The sequence below is a fragment of the Palaemon carinicauda genome, unplaced genomic scaffold, assembly GCF_036898095.1.
Source record: "Palaemon carinicauda isolate YSFRI2023 unplaced genomic scaffold, ASM3689809v2 scaffold115, whole genome shotgun sequence".
NCBI lineage: Eukaryota > Metazoa > Arthropoda > Malacostraca > Decapoda > Palaemonidae > Palaemon > Palaemon carinicauda.
Window position 1 is genome coordinate 290,177 of NW_027168649.1, and position 19,906 is coordinate 310,082.

Consider the following 19,906-nt stretch of genomic DNA (forward strand, 5'->3'; position numbering starts at 1 on the left):
GCATGAGATAATCAAGATATATGAACCTGGCCTGCAGTTGAGTGTGATTGCTATGGAGTATGGCCGAAATCTGTCGACAACAGCCACCATCCTTAGACAGAAAGAAGCCATAAAAGCACCAACACCTTAAACCGGCGTGACTTATTTTTCAAGTAGGAGTCGTCCATGATGAGATAGAGGGACTACTTCTCCTCTGCATTAAGGACAAGGAAATTGCTGGAGATATGATCACCGAAACGATAATCTGCCACAAGGCCAGCACCATTTTTAGTGATGCCATGCAAGCTCAGGCTCAAGACAACGCAGGAAAAGGGACATCGCAGCAGGCACCCACAGAGTTCAAGGGTTCACGCAGGCATTTTGAGAAATTCAAGAGACAGACTGGCATTTATTCAGTGGTGCGGCATGGGGAGGCTGCCAGCTTGGACACGATAACGGCCCACGCCTTTGTTAAGACATTCAACAAGTTGACTCCCCAGGAAGGCTACAGTCCCCAGCAAGTCTTCAACTGCGATGAATCTGGGCTTTTCTGGAAAAAATGCCTCATCGGACCTACATCACAGCAAAAGAGAAGAAGCTACCCAGGCATAATCCTATGAAGGACAGTCTTACCCTTGCCCTGTGTGCAACTGCCAGTGAGGATTGTAAGGTCCACCCCCTATTGGTGTATCATTTGGAGACTCCTCAAGCCTTCAGGTCCCAGAAAGTACTCGAAGAGAAGCTTCTGGTGATGTGGAGGGCTAATGTGACCCCCGGGGTAAAGAGATGGTTTCCAATCTAGTGGGTAAACTCCTGTTTTGCCCCAACTGTAAAATATTTGGAAGAGAAGTACCTCCTTTTTGAAATGTTTGCTGGTGTTGGGCAACGTCCCTGCACACACTCCTGGCCTTGAGAAAGATAGCCTTCTGGAATATTCATTTATCAAGGTGCTCTACCTTCCACTAACAGCCCCCCTCTCCTCCAGCCCATGGACCAGCAAGTGATTTCAAACTTCAAGAAGCTCTATACAAAATCCCAGATAGCAGAAACCTCACCCTGCAAGAATTTTGAAAGGAGCATTTCAATATTGCAATATGCCTCACAACCATCGATTAAGCTTGGCAGGAGGTTTCGAGGTGCACCTTGAACTCTCTGTGAAAGATGCTGTGGCCTGATGTCGTCTCCACACGAGACTTAAAAGGGATTCGACGCTGGCCTAGCTGAAGCCGATACCATTGACAATCCAGAACCAACTCCCCACGCTGAGGTTGAAGAAATTGTTTATATGGGAGGTCCATGGGGCTGGTCATTGATGAAGAAACATTAATGAGCTTCTCGAGAGGCACACAGAGGAGCTCGCAATGGACAACCTGAAGGAGTTGGAGGCCATACAACTGAACAACGTTCAGGAACAGTTCTCTGGTGGCAAAGAAGAGGACACAGATAAGACTTTGATAATGGCAGAAATTAAGACGCTGTCTCATTATCATAAAATAGCAGAATTCATAAAAAAGAACAACTCCGAAAAGGTTCACACAGGTTATGTTCTTCCTCAGTGTAATGACATTTGCCTGAGTCACTCTCCAGGAACATTTTAAAAAGCAGGCAGAGACAAGGATCCTTGGATCGTTATTTTTTAAAGAGGCCATTAGTAAGCCAAAGTGATCAAAAAAAAAAAAAAAAAAAAAAAAAAAAAAAAGAAAAGTAGGAGAAGAAATCGGTGAAATTTAGAAAGTACATAAAGTAAAGTAAAAAATAAATAGAAAAATTAGAGAAAGGCAAAAAGAATAAAGAAATTCAATTTCAAGGTTTCTGTAAAGTTGAGTGTTAGTGTTATCTGCCATTGTTAATGATTTTTAAAGTTCAGTATTATTGTTTTCGGTCATTTGTTAATTTTTTGTAAAGTGTTAATATTTTCTGACATTTGTGAATGTGTTTCATAAAGTTAAGAGTTCATATTTTCTGTCATTTTTTAATGTTTTCTACCATTTGTCCTCTTCCTCTGCTGCCAACTTTGCTTTCGGACATCGCCTCACTCGAAAGCTAATGTTCCATATTTTCTAACAGAATTATTTTCCATTCATTATTGCATTATGTTCTAAAAACTACTTCATTTACAGTACAGGTTTCAATGATTATGTGATATTGAATGATTCAAATGAATTTGCCTGTATTTCATTGTGGTTATAGCTTTATCATCAAATTTAATGTGGTTTTCGTGAGGCGTGCTATAAACCCAGTGATTTAAATGTAAAACACGACTTCTCATACAAAAATACCATAATACAAAAGCCAATACGGAATGAATTAATTTCATATCCTGGGGTATTATTGTACTTTGCACCAGTCATTAATTTTAGCTAAATCTCTATTAAAGTATTTAGCAACCTTAGGTTTACATTCAGGAGATACCATTGATGCAAAGGGAAGCGAATTAACTGCATATACATTTAGCTTGTTTTCTAGAACAAACCACAAATCATGTATATATAGTACAAAAATAATGGACCAAGAACACTCCCCTGAGGAACACCAGACATTACATTCCTATAGTCACTATGCTGGCCTTCAACAACTACTCTTTGCAATACATTACATAAACACTTAATAATGATTCTAAGAAAATAACTATCTACTCTTAACAGCATAAGATTGAAAACAATGACCTCATGATTAACACATAAACGTTGATTAAATTAAGTTTATGGAGATGAAGCAATATGAACATTAGGTGAGCAAAGAAATAAGAAATTCTAGAGCAATATCTAAAGGCTGTTACTTATGTTCGTCATATTTCTTCTTTCTCCCAGTTATGTTTGTATGTGTTTCTATGTCATAAAGTGTGACTTTACTATACTGCATTAGCAGAGCTGAGTGACTTTGGTGCTTATATAGAATGGAAGCACTGTATTTGTGTGTGGTCCTACTTATGTCAAAATTAGACTTGCACCAAGGTGTAGGAACGGCTCTCTATCGTAAATTAAGGACCTACTGTATCATCCTGTTTACTAATTTGTCATATTATTTAACCCATTGGTATATATATATGACACCATCCAAGAATGCACTGAGTGCAAATCAATTACATTCAAAACCAATTTGTGATTGTCCAGTTTTCAACAAACACACCATGTACTGTATTGGAGACAACCCCTAAATACAGTTGACATCTTTTATGAATCTTTAGCATTTTCAATTTATCCAATCATGGACCAGCTCCCCCACACCTAAGAATCTTATCTCAATAACAACAACAAGCACATTTCCATTTACATGCATAAAGAGACGAAAAGATCCTTAAAAAGTAAATGGTTTAAGATCAACTTACCTTTGTATGAGGTACGCGATCATGATCATCTCCTCCAAGCAGAGGCTGTAATCAAGACAAAAAGATCAAATATGTTATTACATAAATTAGTTTAATATACAACAGACATAATTAACATTCAAGACTTTTCCCTACAAAAGGGGCGACGCCAAAGCAAATAATCAATGGCCTCTAAATTTTTAATCAAACCTTAGTCTTGTCAAATGGAAGGCAAGGTTGTATTTAATTATGACATCAGACGCCCTAAAAGAAGTCAAAATTCAAGTGCTAACTACATTTCACGATTACCCTGGTGACACCTATATCTTAAATACCAGTGTGTTTTACCAAACTCATTTAGCTACTAAATTGCAGATAAATGAACCACATGCTACATTATTATTATTACTTGCTAAGCTACAACTCTAGTTGGAAAAGCAGGATGCTATAAGCCCAGGGGCTCCAACAGGGAAAATAGCTCAATGAGGAAAGGGAACAAGGAAAACTAAAATATTTTAAGAAGAGTAACAATATTAAAATAAATATCACTTTATAAACTACCTGTATAAAAACTTTAACAAAACAAGAGGAAGAGAAATTAGATAGAAGAGTGTGCCCGAGTGTATCTTCAAACAAGAGAACTCTAACCCAAGACAGTGGAAGACCATGGTACAGAGGCTATGGCACTACCCAAGATTAGAAAACAACGGTTGTTTGATTTTGGATAGTCCTTCTCCTAGAAGAGCTGCTTACCATAGCTATAGAGTCTCTTCTACCCTTAAAAAGAGGAAAGTGACCACTGAACAATTACAGTGCAGTAACAAGAATTGTTTGGTAATCTCAGTGTTGTCAGGTGTATGAGGACAGAGGGGAATATGTAAAGATTAGGCCAGACTATTTGGTGTATGAGTGTATAGGCAAAGGGAAAACGAACCATAACCAGAGAGAAGGATCCAATGTAATAGTATCTGGCCAGTCAAGAAACCCCATAATTCTCTAGTGGTAGTATCTAAACAGGTGGCTGACCAACCTACTGCCTTCCAAAATGCTCACATTTCATACCACAATATGTTATAAATATTAGCGGTGCATCAAATACCCGTAAACACTATTCCACATGTATATTTCGAGAACTTCATCACTTGTGTGATGTTAGGCATCTTCTATCCAATACCTTTTTCACACTGCCCACACCCAACTTTCTGTCCTCCTGACCTCTTCCATTAAATTACTGTACTTCAAAATTGTAACTCCCTTTAACACATAATCCTCTGATGTTTCCACAAATGGATGTTGTTGCAGTGGAAAAGTCTTTGGAAAGAGGCATGATGGTTGAAAATTTATGGTTAACCATGAAGAATATTAATCAGTACTGTATACTTGGGAAAGAAAAAATGGCAAGGAAAATTATTGGTTTCATTATGCATTAGTGGAGTGTAGATTATTATTATTATTATTATTATTATTATTATTATTATTATTATTATTATCAATATTATTATTATTGTTATTATCATTATCATATTTTTACTAGCTAAGCTAAAACTCTGGTTAGAAAAAGAGAATTCTACAAGCCCAAGGGCTCAAAGTAGTCAAGTGAGGAAAGTATATAAGAAAATACCAAATAAATTATATACAACAGTAAGGAGTAAAATATCACAAATATGACAAATTCGGAGATAATTTGTATTTTTCCTAACCATACAAACCTTAGCTATTTACATTGGGTTTACCTTTCGGCGTAGCTGAAATGACGAGCCAATAGTTTTTAACGAGGGTTAACTACCCCCGCGCTAGTTAGCGGGGGTAGGGGAAGGGGTAGCTTGCTAAACCCACCCCCCCCCCCCCCCCGCCCCGCCCCACACCGGTGATTTGCTTCACTTCACTTAGAGGTAGGACTTGACTTGGGGGCCAGGGCTGGCAACCAAATATGTGTAAATAGCTAAGGTTTGTATGGTTAGGAAAAATACAAATTATCTCCGAATTTGTCATTTGTTCCGTAACCGAAATACAAACCACGCTATTTACATTGGGTGACTTACCCCTTAGGAAGGGTGGAAAGTCCCCAGCCTTACTGACTTTGGCTTTTCCCGGGGGCTCCGCCTCCCAGTGAGTAGCACTTGAGAGAAGGAGCCCCTGCACCTCACAAGTTCCTTGCTTCGCTAGGAACGAGTGGCCTACATAAGTTGTGTGTGGAGGAAAGCGTGACTCGTCCTATGAAGTTGACCTTGAGACCTTTAAATAGGAATCTAGGATAGGACGTTCCCAATACCACCTCGTCAGGGTATGGGGGACGCGACAGTATTAAACTTGATACTAGGAGCACAAGGAAGCATGGGTTACCTGCAGAGGTCGAGGTCAGCTATGCGAAGACCAGGATGCTGCTTCCCCAAGAGAGGGGAGAATGAAGGAAGAAGTAAGGGTCAGACATACTCTTTCATTCACGCAGACTAAAACCAGGTAACAATGCCCTCAACCTACTGCTACTTGTCCATAAAGGAGCCTGAGGTTAGACCAGCTGTTGTACAGCCACCACAGGGCCGATAGAAAACGTATCGAGGCTCCTGTGGGTTACGTCCTGCAGGTAGTGGGCTGTGAAGGTCGTCTGACGCTTCCAGACCCCAGCTTGAAGTACCTGCGTCACAGAGAAGTTTCTCTTGAAGGCCAGGGACGCAGCAACGCCCCTGACGTCGTGTGCCCTAGGGCGACGTGACGGAGGAGGGTCTGGATTCAAGGCGTGGTGGATAACCCTTCGAATCCAAGCCGAGATGGTGTTCCTGGTGACCCTCCTCTTCGTCCTGCCTGTGCTTACAAACAATGCCCGCACTTGGGGACGGACTGCAGCTGTTCTCTTCAAGTAGTACCTCAGACACCTCACTGGACATAGTAGCAGCTGGTCTGGGTCGCTTGTTACAGAACGGAGACTCGCGATCCTGAAAGTGTCGAACCGTGGATCCGGCACTCCAGGATTCTGAGTCTTGGCAACACACTCAGGGACGAACCTGAACGTTACCTCCCCCAATCCCCTTGAATGGGCGATGTCGTACGAGAGACCATGAAGTTCACTAACTCGCTTGGCCGAAGCCAAAGCGAGCAGGAAAGCCGTCTTCCAAGACAGGTGGCGATCAGAGGCCTGGTGTAATGGTTCGAAGGGAGGTCTCAAAAGAGCACTGAGAACCCGAACCACGTTCCAAGGAGGAGGTCTCACTTCCGACTGGGGGCAGGTAAGCTCAAAGCTACGTATGAGTAGAGAGAGTTCTAGCGAGGAAGAAATGTCCACGCCTGAAAGCCAAGCTTAAGGCTGAGCGATAGCCTTTCACTGCCGAGACAGAAAGGCGCATTTCCTCCCGCAGATATACGAGGAACTCCGCCATTGCTGGAATAGTGGCATCGAGTGGAGAGATACCCCTCCCACGACACCAACCACAAAAGACTCTCCACTTCGCCTGGTAGACTCCCTCAGAGGACTTTCGCAGGTGCCGAGACATTCTCTCCGCAACCTGTTGCGAAAAGCCTCTCTCCGTGAGGAGACGCTGGACAGTCTCCAGGCGTGAAGCCGAAGCGAGGCCACGACCTTGTGAGGGATGTTGGAGTGGGGTTGTCTGAGAAGCTTGCGTCGTGGAGGAAGTTCTCTCGGGAGCTCCGTCAGGAGTTGCAGAAGGTCCGGGAACCATTCCGCGTGATGCCATAGTGGAGCTATCAGAGTCATCGAACAGTTGACCGATAGTCTGGTCCTGTTGAGCACCCTTCTCATCAGACAGAACGGTGGGAAGGCGTACACGTCAATGTTGTCCCACTGTTGCTGGAAAGCATCTTGCCAGAGAGCCTTGGGGTCCGGGACTGGGGAGCAGTACAGAGGCAGCTTGAAATTCAACGCTGTCGCGAACAGGTCCACGGTCGGGGAACCCCACAAAGTCAAGACTTTGTTGGCTATCTGAGGATCCAAAGACCACTCGGTACTCACTATCTGCGAAGCTCTGCTCAGACTGTCGGCGAGCACATTCCTCTTGCCAGGAATGAAGCGAGCTGATAGTGTTATCGAGTGGACTTCGGTCCACCTCAGAATCTCTACAACAAGATGGGATAGCTGCTGCGAAAAAGTACCTCCCTGCTTGTTGATATACAGTAAGCCACTACCGTGGTGTTGTCGCTCATCACCACCACGGAGTGACCCGCCAGGGTCCGTTCGAACTGTTGAAGAGCCAGAAAGACGGCCTTCAACTCTAGAAGGTTGATGTGCAGGCACTTTTTTGATTCTGACCAAAGGGCTGAGGTCCTCTGGTTCAGAACGTGCGCCCCCCACCCTTCTTTTGACGCGTCCAAAAACAGTGTCAATTCCGGGGGAAGGACGAGAAGACTCACTCCCTTTCGCAGGTTCTCGTCGACCAGCCACCACCGCAGGTCCGTCCGTTCCAAAGATCCTATCGGGACCTGTACGTCCGGGGAATCGGATCCTTGATTCCACCGGGACTTGAGCCGCCACTGCAGGGATTTCATCCTGAGGCGGCCGTTTGGAACCAGACGAGCCAGGGAGGACAGGTGACCTAAGAGACGCAACCACGATTGGGCGGGAAGCTCTTCTCGCCTGAGGAAGGGTTCCGCCACCCTCCTCAGCCTTGCTATCCTGTCGTCTGATGGAAAGGCTTTGTGGAGATTGGTGTCTATCAACATACCTAGATAAACCAGTCGTTGGGACAGCTGCAGAAAGGACTTCTCGAGGTTTACCACAATCCCCAGATCCTGGCAAAGACCCAGAAGCCTGTCTCGGTGCCGAAGAAGGGTCGACTCCAAGTCTGCTAGGATCAGCCAGTCGTCCAGATAACGAAGGAGACGGATGCCGTTCTGTGCGCCCAAGATGAAATCAGGGTGAACACCTGAGGTGCTGTGGAGAGACCGAAACACAGCACCTTGAACTGGTAGTCTTGTCGTCTAGGCTGAATCTCAAGTACTTCCTGGAAGACGGATGGATTGGGATCTGGAAGTACGCGTCCTTTAGATCCAGTGTGCACATGAAGTCTAGAGGTCTCACCGCAAGTCTGACCGTGTCCGCTGTCTCCATGCTGAACCGTGTTTGCTTGACAAACCCGTTCAGAGCCGAGAGGTCGATGACAGGTCTCCAGCCTCCAGACGCCTTCTTTACAAGAAAGAGTCGACTGAAGCAGCCTGGGGAGCTGTCGACAACCTCCTGGAGAGCATCCTTCTTGAGCGTGGTCTCGACTTTTGCCCGAAGGGCTAGCCCCTTTCCCGATCCTATGGCATTGGAGCTCAACGACACTGGATTCGCTGTCAGGGGAGGTTGAGATGTCGTGAACGGGACGCGATAGCCTTGGCCAATCACAGAAATCTCCCAAGCATCGGCCCCGTGTTGCTGCCACCTGTGCACGCAACGTCGAAGGCATCCCCCCACAGGTGGACACGCGGGGGACATGCCACTCCTAGTCTTTGCGGCCGCGGCCGCTCCCTCTAGAGTCTTGCCTCCCCTGGTGGACTTACCGCCCCTCTTGACCTTGGCTGGAAAGGGCTGGGGCTTAGACACCACTTTCTTAGCTGCCGGTGCCTGCTTCGGTGCCTTACGAGGCTGCTGCTGCTGTTGCTGCGGCGCTGGAGGCTTATAGGGCCGAGCTGTAAGGGCCCTATGGTGGAGGGAGTCCTGGCTAGATTTCCTCCATCTCTTAGCCGTTCGCTCCATATCCTGGGGCTCCAACAGATTCTCCCCTAGGATGGAAGCATGTCGGAGCCTACAGACATCCACGGCGGGGACCTTCAGGTGGAACTTCTCGGTTACCGCATCGCGCCGCTTCAATACCAAGTTGGCCCACAGGGTGGTGACCTGGTATGCCAGGGACTCGATGGAGCGGGTGCCCGAGAGTAAGAAGGTCTCTAGGGCCTTCCTATTGGTCTCCTTAGACAGGTCCTCGGAGCGCAATAGGATGCCTAGAGTCCCTAGCCATATATCCAGCCACGAAGTGGCCTGCATGGCGCACTTCGCAACCTTCTCATGGCTCAGGATCTCCGACGCCGAGAACGTCACCTGCCGGGCAGAGAGTTTCTCGAGAGGAACTCCCTTAGCAAGCTCTTCTACGGAATGATGGAGAGGAAGAGCGAGACTAGACTCCCCCAAGATCTCAAAATACCTCCTCTGCTAGAGACGAGGAGGTGGGATGAGTTTGTTCCCGGCAGAGGAACGACTGGAGGAAGCAAGAGTCGCGAGTTGGGCATTGGCCCTGGCTCTGGCACTCTTCAACCCCCGAGACCAGGGCAGAGCCGCACTGGTCTTAGGGAGCTTCTGAACATCGAACACCTGGTCCAGGACCGTGTCCTTGCCTTCTCGGGGGGCGATCACGGGGTCCATGAACCCGTTGAGTTGCCTCATCAGGCTCAGGACCTGCCAGAATGCATGCTCAGACTCCTGCTGGTCTCCTCCTTGCGGACTGGCAGCTAAGTCTCCCGTCCCCGGAATCTCTCCCTGGGGGGAAGTGTGGACGTTCTCCCGGGGAGCAGCGGGTTCCTGGCAAATCCTAGAAGACGACTTCGGGATTGTCTTGGAGTCCTTGGGTTCCCTCCTGGGAGGGATACACGACCCCAACAAAGAGGTTCGGAAAGCACCCTCCGCGCGAGACGATTCTCCTCCATGAGGAGAAGACTCACCCCTTGGTGCCGAGGGGGAGACTATCACCTCACTGGATTCACCCGAAAACGGAAAAGCCTCGTCCTCGGGAGAAGGAGAAAACGCCTACGAAGGGGATGGGGCCTTCCTGACAGACCTCTTAGGAACCAGCTTCTCCCTGGGGGAAGTCACCACAAAGTCCACTCCTCTCCTTCTCTTCAGCGTGGGCGAGGCAGCCGTTGGCTTGTGTCCTTGATCGGCGAGTGCCGGCTTCATAGCCTTCACTACGCCCGCATCAGAGGACCAAACCAAGTCTGCTGCTCCACGGACACAGAGTCCGAAATCCCCACCGGAGGGAAGGGGATCGGGCGATCCTTCGGAGTGGACACCAATGGACCTGCCTGAAAAGGAAAAGGGGAAGAAAGTTGTACTGACCTCTCTGAAGTGTCTTCCCTATCCTGCACAAGAGTCCTGCGCTTTGGTGGAGGCGATCCTGAGTGCGGTCTGGCGACACGTGTCCCTGCTGCTGTCGCGGGCTGCGAAATCCAACGCGAACAGCGATCGCGCGGGCGAGTGGGCGCACAGGCGAACGAGCGCGTGGGCGAGCTGGGGAACGAACGTGCTGGCGCGTCGGCGAGGGAGCTTGTTGACGCGCGGGCGTACGAGAACGCTCCGATGACCGCTGACGATGTTCTTCAGGAGACCTGTAACGCGTGGGAGAGCGATTGCGAGCAGGCGATCGGCGGAGCGCTGGTGAACGCTGGCGCGTAGGCGAGCACTGGCGCATGGTGGCACGTTGGCGAGCGATAGCGCGTAGACCGCGTAGGCGAACGACCGCGCGAGGTGGAGCTAACAGAAGGCGACCCATGTCCCTCCAGATCCTCTGGGCAACGGCGCGTTGGAGAACGCTTGCGCACAGGCGATAGGTCACGCGGGCGGTCTGGAGATCGCCGATGTTCAGGTGATCGCTGACGCGCTGGGGACCGTTGACGCGCAGGAGATCGCTGACAAGCAGGCGAATGTTGATGCGTCTATGATCGCTGGCGAGCTGGTGATCGCTGTCGAGCAAGAGGGCGACGCGTGGAATCCTGTGAGGGAACTGCCGGCGCGGGGCGCAGAGGCGAACGCTCACGAACGAGCTCAGGAACAGGAGGCGCGTGGGCATACAGGCATTTTGGAAGTACGCGCTGGAGAACGCGAGCGATGTTGCGCAGGAACAGGCTGACGAACAGGATCACGAGGGCGAGAAGAGTCCTTGACCAAACTAGAGCGCTCAGGAGACTGATGGCGCGCAGGGCGCACAACAGAAACCGCAGGATATTCGGAGTCCACAGGATAGCGCTGGCGAGCAGTGGGGCGATGGTCATCAGAAGCGCGCTGGCGAGCAGTGGGGCGATGGTCATCAGAAGCGCGCTGACGAACAGGAGAGCGCTGACGAGCAGGAGAGCGCCTGTGCGCTAACACTGCAGAAGGGCGAGCAGGGGAACGCTGGCGCGCTGGGCGCTCAACAGGAACAACAGGCTGAAGGATGTCCTCAGGAGAGCGCTGGCGAGAAGAGGGGCGATCATCAGGAGAGCGCTGGCGAACAGGAGATCGCTGACGAGCAGGAGAGCGCCTGTGCGCTAACACTGCAGAAGGGCGCGCAGGGGAACCCTGACGCGCAAGGGAAGAATCCCTTTGCCCCGAAGGGACCGTTGCCCGTCGGGTGACGAGGTCAGGCTGCTGGACATCTGCACCAGAAGCTGAAGGTCTGGAAGGCGTAGGAGACCGATCCCCAGAGATGTCTAAGGAAGCTGGAGCTGCAAGCTGCTTACGGCGAGGAGAGTCCCCCTCGGAGGAAGGAGGCGAAGATTCAAAAAGGCGCCTCTTAGCACCCTTATAGGGAGACGGGAGGCCCTTGCGGCGCAGCGGACGGTGAGCCTTACGGCGAAGGCGGCCACGAGGAAGATCGTCAGGACCATCAGTCCTCCGAAGGGGAGTCTCAGTCAAAGCACTCCCCTTAGAGGGAGGCTTGGCAGCAGAAGAGCCCGCGGGACTCCCTTCCCCCTTCGAAGGATGTACGGAAGGGGGAGGAGAGCCTTCAGCACCATCATCCACAACAGTACCTGCAGAGGATTGACCCAACCCGTCGGAAGCCTCTGTCACCACGACGTCGACTATAGACAGAGGATTTACCTCTGCTATCACCGGCGACTGCTTAACAGCGGCCCCTAACTGGACAAGGTCAATCAGGGCTACCCTGGAGGGCAGGCCCTTAAGCCCCAGGGAAGCCCAAATCTGAAAATGATCATCATTAGACAAAGATTCATTAGCAACAACCTCCCCCGGAGGAGGAGGGGGAACCGCCCCGCTATGGGAGGCGACGCCCTCTCCCCCAATCCAAGGTCGGGAAACAGAACTAGGGCCTGCGCTCCCACTCGGCAGACTCTCCTTAGGAGCCGAACGAGGGGGAGCTTCGGAAGATGTTTGGGCAGCGAAAGGAGAGTCCCGAGAGCCTTCCTCCTTCAAGGCAACCCCGGAAGGAGAACGGTCTCTCTTGGACTTCTTCTTACGCCGACGGCCAAACCTCTCCCACTGAGAGGCAGACCACTCCCTGCACTCATTACATGTATTCTCTTTATCACACCGTCGGCCTCGACACTGCGGGCAAAGGGTGTGAGGATCTGTGTCCACCGCCGACATAAAAGTACCACAAGGGCGGCCGGCAATTCCAGGGCACTTGCGCATAGTGAACAATAAGGGTGAGGCCAACTTCAAAACACACACACACAAACTGGAAGAAAAAGCAAAAAAAGATTAAGGCTGTCAACGAGGATGATGGACAGACACGTCTGTTCATCGCCGGAGCCAAAAGTGAAGTGAAGCAAATCACCGGTGTGTGGGGGGGAGGGGTAGCAAGCTATCCCTTCCCCTACCCCCGCTAACTAGCGCGGGGGTAGTTAACCCTCGTTAAAAACTATTGGCTCTTCATTTCAGCTACGCCGAAAGGTAAACCCAATGTAAATAGCATGGTTTGTATTTCGGTTACGGAACAATTGTACTTTTCCTAACTATACAAACCTGTATTTCTTTACCATAGAAGAAAAGATCTACGTTAGTTGACGTACGGCTATAAAACTTTAAACAAGTTGTCAACAACCAGCCGATTGGTATCTATTGGTAGCGGGAAGAAGCAAACCAACCAACCCCCCCCCCCCCCCCTCACTAACCTTTCTCACTTTGATCGCAGTTGGGACTTTCCCCTAGCAGTTAGGCAATGGTGAGTAAAAGTATGTATAAAGAACTACAGGTTTTTATGGGTAGGAAACATAATTCTATGCTGTATACAAACTCTACATTCTTTTTCATAGGAGACACACTACAGTGGGTGGAAGTCCCTTCAACTGGCTAAGGAGTTCCCCAAGGATGCAGTATCCGAGGATGATAATGCAAGATATGCATCTTCAAAGTTAGAAAGGTATGAGAGAGCAAGGGGAGGGAGGTTGCTTTTCTACCCTACCACTGGATAACACCTATGCAGTATATGACACCCTTGTTAAAAGTTTTCTGGCCGTACATCAGCAAGCACTGATCTCTCCTCTCCTATTTTTAGGAATGTAGGGTTTGTATATAGTGTATGAACAAATATAAAATATGTAAAGATCAGTAACCATGTTAAAATATATCGATCACATATCAACTATTAAATGTAACTTAGGTCAACCTGCTCAACACTTTCAATTCCATGCATAAAGAGAAAAAAAAAATTCCTAAAGAGTAAATGGTTTGAGAGCAACTTACCTTTGTATGAGCTACGCGATCATGATCATCTCCTCCAATCAGATGCTGTAATCAAGAGAAAAAGATTGATCATACATTAAATAAAATAGTTTAATATACAATAGACAACACAGGTATTTAACATTCAAGACTTTTCCCCACAGAAAGGGTGACTCCCAAGCAAATAATCAATGGCCAAATGGAAGGCAAGGAAGCTTTTAATTATGACATTAGACGCCCTAAAAGAAGTTGGAATTCAAGTGCTAACCTCTATCTTAAATACCAGTTTGTTTTACCCAACTCATTTAGCTACTAAATTTCAGATGAATGAACCACATGCCACATCAGCAGGAAATGCCCACACTTCATACCACAATATAAATTTACATTAATTTTCTTCAGTAATACAACCTACAAATTATTTTTTCATCATTTCCTAATAGTTTTACAAATTTCAAAGTGTATGGTATTCTTGGAAACATGGTTCCAGAAATAGTGGATCATTACACTCCCGGCAGTGGAAGGTTAAGTCTTTTCTCTGATTTGGTCAATAATATGCATGTCGGCTTAAATGGCCACCCTTTATACTCTGCTTTTGTCACATAGTGGCACTGGCATTGTACTAATGGAGTGACATGCAGAAAGTCAAGATGGATCACCAGAAGATGGATCACCAGAAGATGAGCGCTCAACTGCATTATCCTCCAACAGCTGGCATTATAATTCAATTATGAAATCTGTTAGTAAAATTTTCTTCTACCTATTGAGTGTAAACAAAATTTGTGCATCCAACATTTTGATAACCAGAAAGTGTAAAAAGTTTTTAGTACCATTTCAGCATTTTACAAGCACAATCAATTGATGAAATCATTGCCTACGACTTGCCTAGCAAACACACACTAGTGTTATAATCAACAACACATTCAGGCTTGAGTACTCTATCACGAGTACGAGGACCAACATTCTGGCTGAAGATCATGAGAGGAGTGTGAACAGATGTGAAGAGGGAACTTTCCCTTTGTCACTCCAGTGAAAAGCAAGGAATATTATTTGCTTTATTGTCTACTACTCGTACATCCCCCTTTTTACAATAGGAGAGACATTTGGCATGTATATTCATTGTCTTCTTACTGTACTTCAGACTATCATCTTCCTGGAGTAAATATACAGAAAGACATCCAGAGAGGTATACCAAGTATCAACAAATATTAAAATATTTTCAAAATGAGGCTACACCACCAGACAATCCCAAAGTCTTGCTGACTGTCACCTCTGTTTCAGCACCCAGGTACAGGGTAGTTATAAGATCTTTACCATAACCAGTTTTACGGTCACAAAACATAAACAGTTTCAATCCAAATCTGTGACGTTTGGAAGGAATACACAGAAGGTCTCTAACTTACAAACTTAATTGGCTCCAAGAAGCTGTTTGTAAGTCCAATTTTGATAAATTTTAGACTCAAATAGACGTAAATTGAATCCCATGCTACAAAAGTCAACACATAGTCAGCTTTCATTTGCAATAAATAAGACAAATTTGGAAGTAATTTGTAATTTTCCTAAAGATACAAATCTTAGCTATTTATAGAGGTATTACAAGGCTTTAAAACACATCCCGCTAGTTGGCGGGGGGTAGAGGGGTTAGCTAGCTACCCCTCTCACCCACACACCTGAGATTGTTGATCACTTTGCTTGGAGGTAGGAGTTTGACGGGGAACAGGGTTGGAAGGCAGGTATGTATAAACAGCCAAGGTTTGTATTGTCACGAAAAATACAAATTACTTCCAAATTTGTAATTTTTTCCCTAACTGGAATACAAACCAACGCCATTTACAGGGGTGACGTCCCTGCCAATCTGGCTTTTGGCCTTAGCTGGGGTACTCCCTATTGTGCAGGTTAGTGCAAAAATAATGAGACCCTAACACATCGCTAAACCTTCTAAGCATGGTCCGCGGCCTATGCAAGCTGTGTGTGATGAGATACTTTGCCGAAAACAATAAACCCAATATAAATAGTGGAAGGTTTGTATTTGTCCAGAAACAAAGTTAAATTACACACAGTTATCATTTCACCTTAATTAATGAAGAAAACCATTCGAGAGCGCAACCTAACCGGCAAACGGGAAAGGTGTTCCACCGCAGAGGATATGCTGGCTGCCCATGCAACAAGGGAGAGCGGTGTTGTCAGCAAGAAAGAGTAAGACCGAAGTCAAGCTCTGTGAAGACAGCAAGCAGTTTTCCACCAAGAACTCGTAGGGGGGAGAGTGACGTTAACATCCAAATGGAGGAGTATCCAAATGATGACGACTCCCCTGCTGTGGAAGCCGAGTCACTAGGAAAGCCACCTGCCAACGAGTTGTCCGTCGTCCAAGGGGTGAAGTTCGTAATTAAAGGTTTTCCACCCTTGAGAAATTGCCACATTACACAGTCACACAAACAGCAGCATTCGCTATAAAGAATGCTTAATATATATATATAAAAACAATAAGAATATTTTCATATATATAAAAGACAAACATGAGATTAAGAAAAATAATTCAAATGGCTGGGAAGCTGGAACGGAAAGAGACAACGTTTCTCTCTCCGAGCCAAAAGCAAAGTAGGTTCTCATCCCAGGTGTGTGAGTGAGCTGGTTAACCCTCGCTAAAAGTCTAGTAGCTCATCTTTCAGCTTTGCCGAAGGTAATAAAACCCTATAAATTGTGTTGATTTCTATTCAGTGATGGAAAAATACCAGTTCAAGGTGCTGTGCTTCGGTCTTTCTACGGCACCTCAGGTCTTCACGCGAGTTTTGGCCCTAATGTCATCCTGGGCTCAAAGGATCGGCATCTGTCCCCTAGGATATCTACGACTGGTTGACCCTAGCAGACTCAGTGGCAACCCTTCTTCAGCACCGAGACAAACTTCCAGAGTTTTGCCAAGACCTCGGGATCATGGTAAATCTGAAGTAGTCATCCCTGCTTCCCTCTCAAAGGCCGGCATACCTAGGTATGATTATTGACATCGATCAACAGAAAGTCTTCTCATCAGAAGACTGGGTACCGAGGATGAGGAAGGTAGAAAGACCCTTCCTCAGACGAGAAGAGCTTCCACAGCCCAGCGATGGTTGTGTTTAATAGGTGACCTGTCATCCCTGGTTCGTCTAGTACCCAACGGCCACCTCAGGATGCAGTCCCTCCAATGGGAGCTAAATTCCACATAGAATCAGACTACTGTTTTTGCACTTGTTTTTTGCATCTGCATACTCGATTTATTACCATTATTCTTCATGTGATTATAGCCTAGCCTGTATCTGTTGGGATGGACAGAGGAATCCCAGGCGAACAATTTATTTGCGATGGAAATTAAGGTGAAATACGCTAAAAGCAGGATATTCATAATAGGTAAAGATTTTCTTTATAAGAAATGTTGTCCTGTGTTAAAATGTAATTTTGGTTTTATGTAGTCACGGAGAGAAACAGCATTACTACTAAAAAACAGCTTTTTCCTACAGAAAAATATACGGGAAAATTATAGTTATGGACATAATAACCTTTTGAAAAGAAAATAAAGTTTTTCCTGTAGTAAATAATGTGTTTTTACTAATTTTGAACTTCACTTTAACAGCAAATAAACTAAATACTCGTTAGACTGTCTAAGAACTTGGGTATTTTTTTATTATAGAAGTCTACAGTGAACCCTCGTTTATCGCGGTAGATAGGTTCCAAACCCGGCCGCGATAGGTGAAAATCCGCGAAGTATTGACACCATATTTACCTATTTATTTAACATGTATATTCGGACTTTTAAAACCTTCCCTTGTACGTAGTACTGTTAACAAACTACCCTTTAATGTACAGAACACTTAATGCATGTACTACAGTACCCTAAACTAAAACAGGCACAAATATTAAAGGCGATTTTATATCATGCGTTTCCTAAACACGCTAAAAAGCACGATAAAAAATGGCAACCAATGTTTTGTTTACGTTTATCTCTGATCATAATGAAGAAACAAACTCATTTAGTGTACACATATATGTATAGGTTAGTTTTTGCATCGATTATATTGATGTATACAGTATGTTGATTTTGTTATTTCCAATGTTTTACTTAATTTTTCTTAGGACTTCCAAATGAAATGTTTTTCTTTATGACGCCGCCTGAAACGACGGCGTAATAAAGTACGCTCAGTAAACAACCACGCTCAGAACAAAGAAGGCATTTAACGCGCATGATGAAAGTGATAAATAATGATATTTACAGTAAAAGCATTTACAAAATATGTTATTACAAATATTATTTACCGTATCTATATAAAATCATACAGTACATACAGTACATACTGTACGTAGCAAAGCAGGAAAACAATTTACGAGAGAGAGAGAGAGAGAGAGAGAGAGAGAGAGAGAGAGAGAGAGAGAGAGAGAGATTGTTTTACGTACGTAAATGTAAATTTTAAACAAAAAAAATATGATAGGTTACAACATGTATACTCTTCAGACTTTTAAAACCTTCCCTTTAACTTAATGCATACAGTACTAAACTATAAAACAGGCACAAATATTAAAATGTTAGAATATTAAAGTAAAAAATAAAGATTGTTACTGTACTCACCACGAAAGAAGTTCAAGAAAAACTTGAATGATGATGGCGATGAATTTGCTGCACAGTAGAAATGATGATGATGAAGCTGATGATGTCTTCTACTGTGCAGCCAATAATAGTATTTTACGTCTCTTCAGACGGAGGTGTCTTTTCCTGGGACACCTCTTCAACTTCTTCCTGAGACACTTCTTCAATTTCTTCTGAGGGCATTGTGATCGGAAGTTGCTGCCGCTGCTTCTTTTTTCGCAAGAGCATCCTGTAGGGAGCCATGTGTTCATCGATCTTGGTGCAGAATTGTACAGAACGAACCATATCCTCGTCCCACTCTTGCGACATTTCTTTCACCTCATTCGCAAGCTTGCAGAGCTTGGCAAGCCGTTCTAATGTTAAGACCATTTCTTCGACATTTTCTTGGATCTCTTCCTGTGTTTCACTGTCTTCACTGCCCGATTTCGTCAGGTCTTCGAGGTCTGCGGCCGCGTATCTTCTACTGTCTTTTAACATAGTATCGAGAAGCGTCACCTTCTCAGTAATCGTCATCATCTTTCGGTGCTGTTTAGGCTCACTACCAGCCTTAGTAGAAGCAGAAGGCTTGGGAGGCATTGTACAGTAGGGTTTAACAGAAAGTTCAACAAAAAGTTCAACTTAAAACAGTCACGCACAGCACAGATTAAAGTTCACAATTAACAACGTCAACACAGCGATACAGCGGGAGACAAAGTGACCGCGGAAAGAGATGCTGCGGGTTGGAGAAGCGGTCAAAACACCAATCAGAGGCTAGATTACAAAACTTGGGTTCTGATTCGTCATCTATCAGCGCTTGAACCAATCACAACCCAATTCAAAGTACATACAAGATACCCTGCGTACAGTATACTGTACAGTAATAATAATAATAAATAATGATACTGTAATAATAATAATAATAATGATAATAATAATAATAATAATAACAATAATAATTTTAATAACAACAACAATAATAATAATAATAGCTTTACGTACGCTATTTTACGCTTTTGTTGTAGGATGTGTGTGTCTCTCTCTCTCTCTCTCTCGTACGCTTATTCGAAATGTGATTTTTGCAACAAAGAATATTATTGGATGCAGTACTACGTACGTATACATACAAAAGATTCATGGAAAAGAAGCACTTCCATTACATTTGTAGTAATGTACAGTACAGTAGTAGCCAACAGCAGCCTTACACCATTCTAATATGGTATGACTGCATCTGATTTGCGTTTCATGTTCGATTTAATTTTACTACGTACTGTATACAGTACTGAATTATCGTATGATCACATTCTCTTTTCGTGTTTTATTTCTTTCTGTGCTTAATTATATGTCATATGTAATGCAATGAACAATCAGTAAGAGCAGATATTACTAATTACAGTATTAATGGAATTACAGTTAACGAAATATCGTATTTGGGGTCTTCAGATATTGCGGTATTTTCGAAATTTCCGGAAAATCCGCGATATGTATATATATATGGGTTATGGAAAAAACCCGCGAAGTGGTGAATCCGCGATGGTCGAACCACGAAGTAGCGAGGGTTCACTGTAATGGTTTTTGATCCGCCATGCGCTTCTCTCATAGAAAAAGTAAAATGTCAAGCTCCTACGTACTGGCAAGTGGTACGTGCAGAGCTGTGAATGCGCAT

The 19,906-nt window shown here is 45.5% G+C and overlaps 1 protein-coding gene across 1 annotated transcript in view; it reads right to left on the minus strand.

Moving 5' to 3' along the window:
- Positions 1 to 13,718, minus strand: part of LOC137635347 (cathepsin L-like) — a gene marked incomplete at its 5' end in the record, with an annotated part of 147,509 nt that extends 133,791 nt beyond the window's left edge. Inside the window, 2 exons of the mRNA XM_068367813.1 lie at positions 3,308 to 3,352; positions 13,674 to 13,718. Of these exons, the coding sequence (XP_068223914.1) occupies positions 3,308 to 3,352; positions 13,674 to 13,718 (90 nt within the window). The remainder of the gene's footprint in view (positions 1 to 3,307; positions 3,353 to 13,673) is intronic.
- Between the last annotated feature and the right edge of the window lie 6,188 nt (positions 13,719 to 19,906).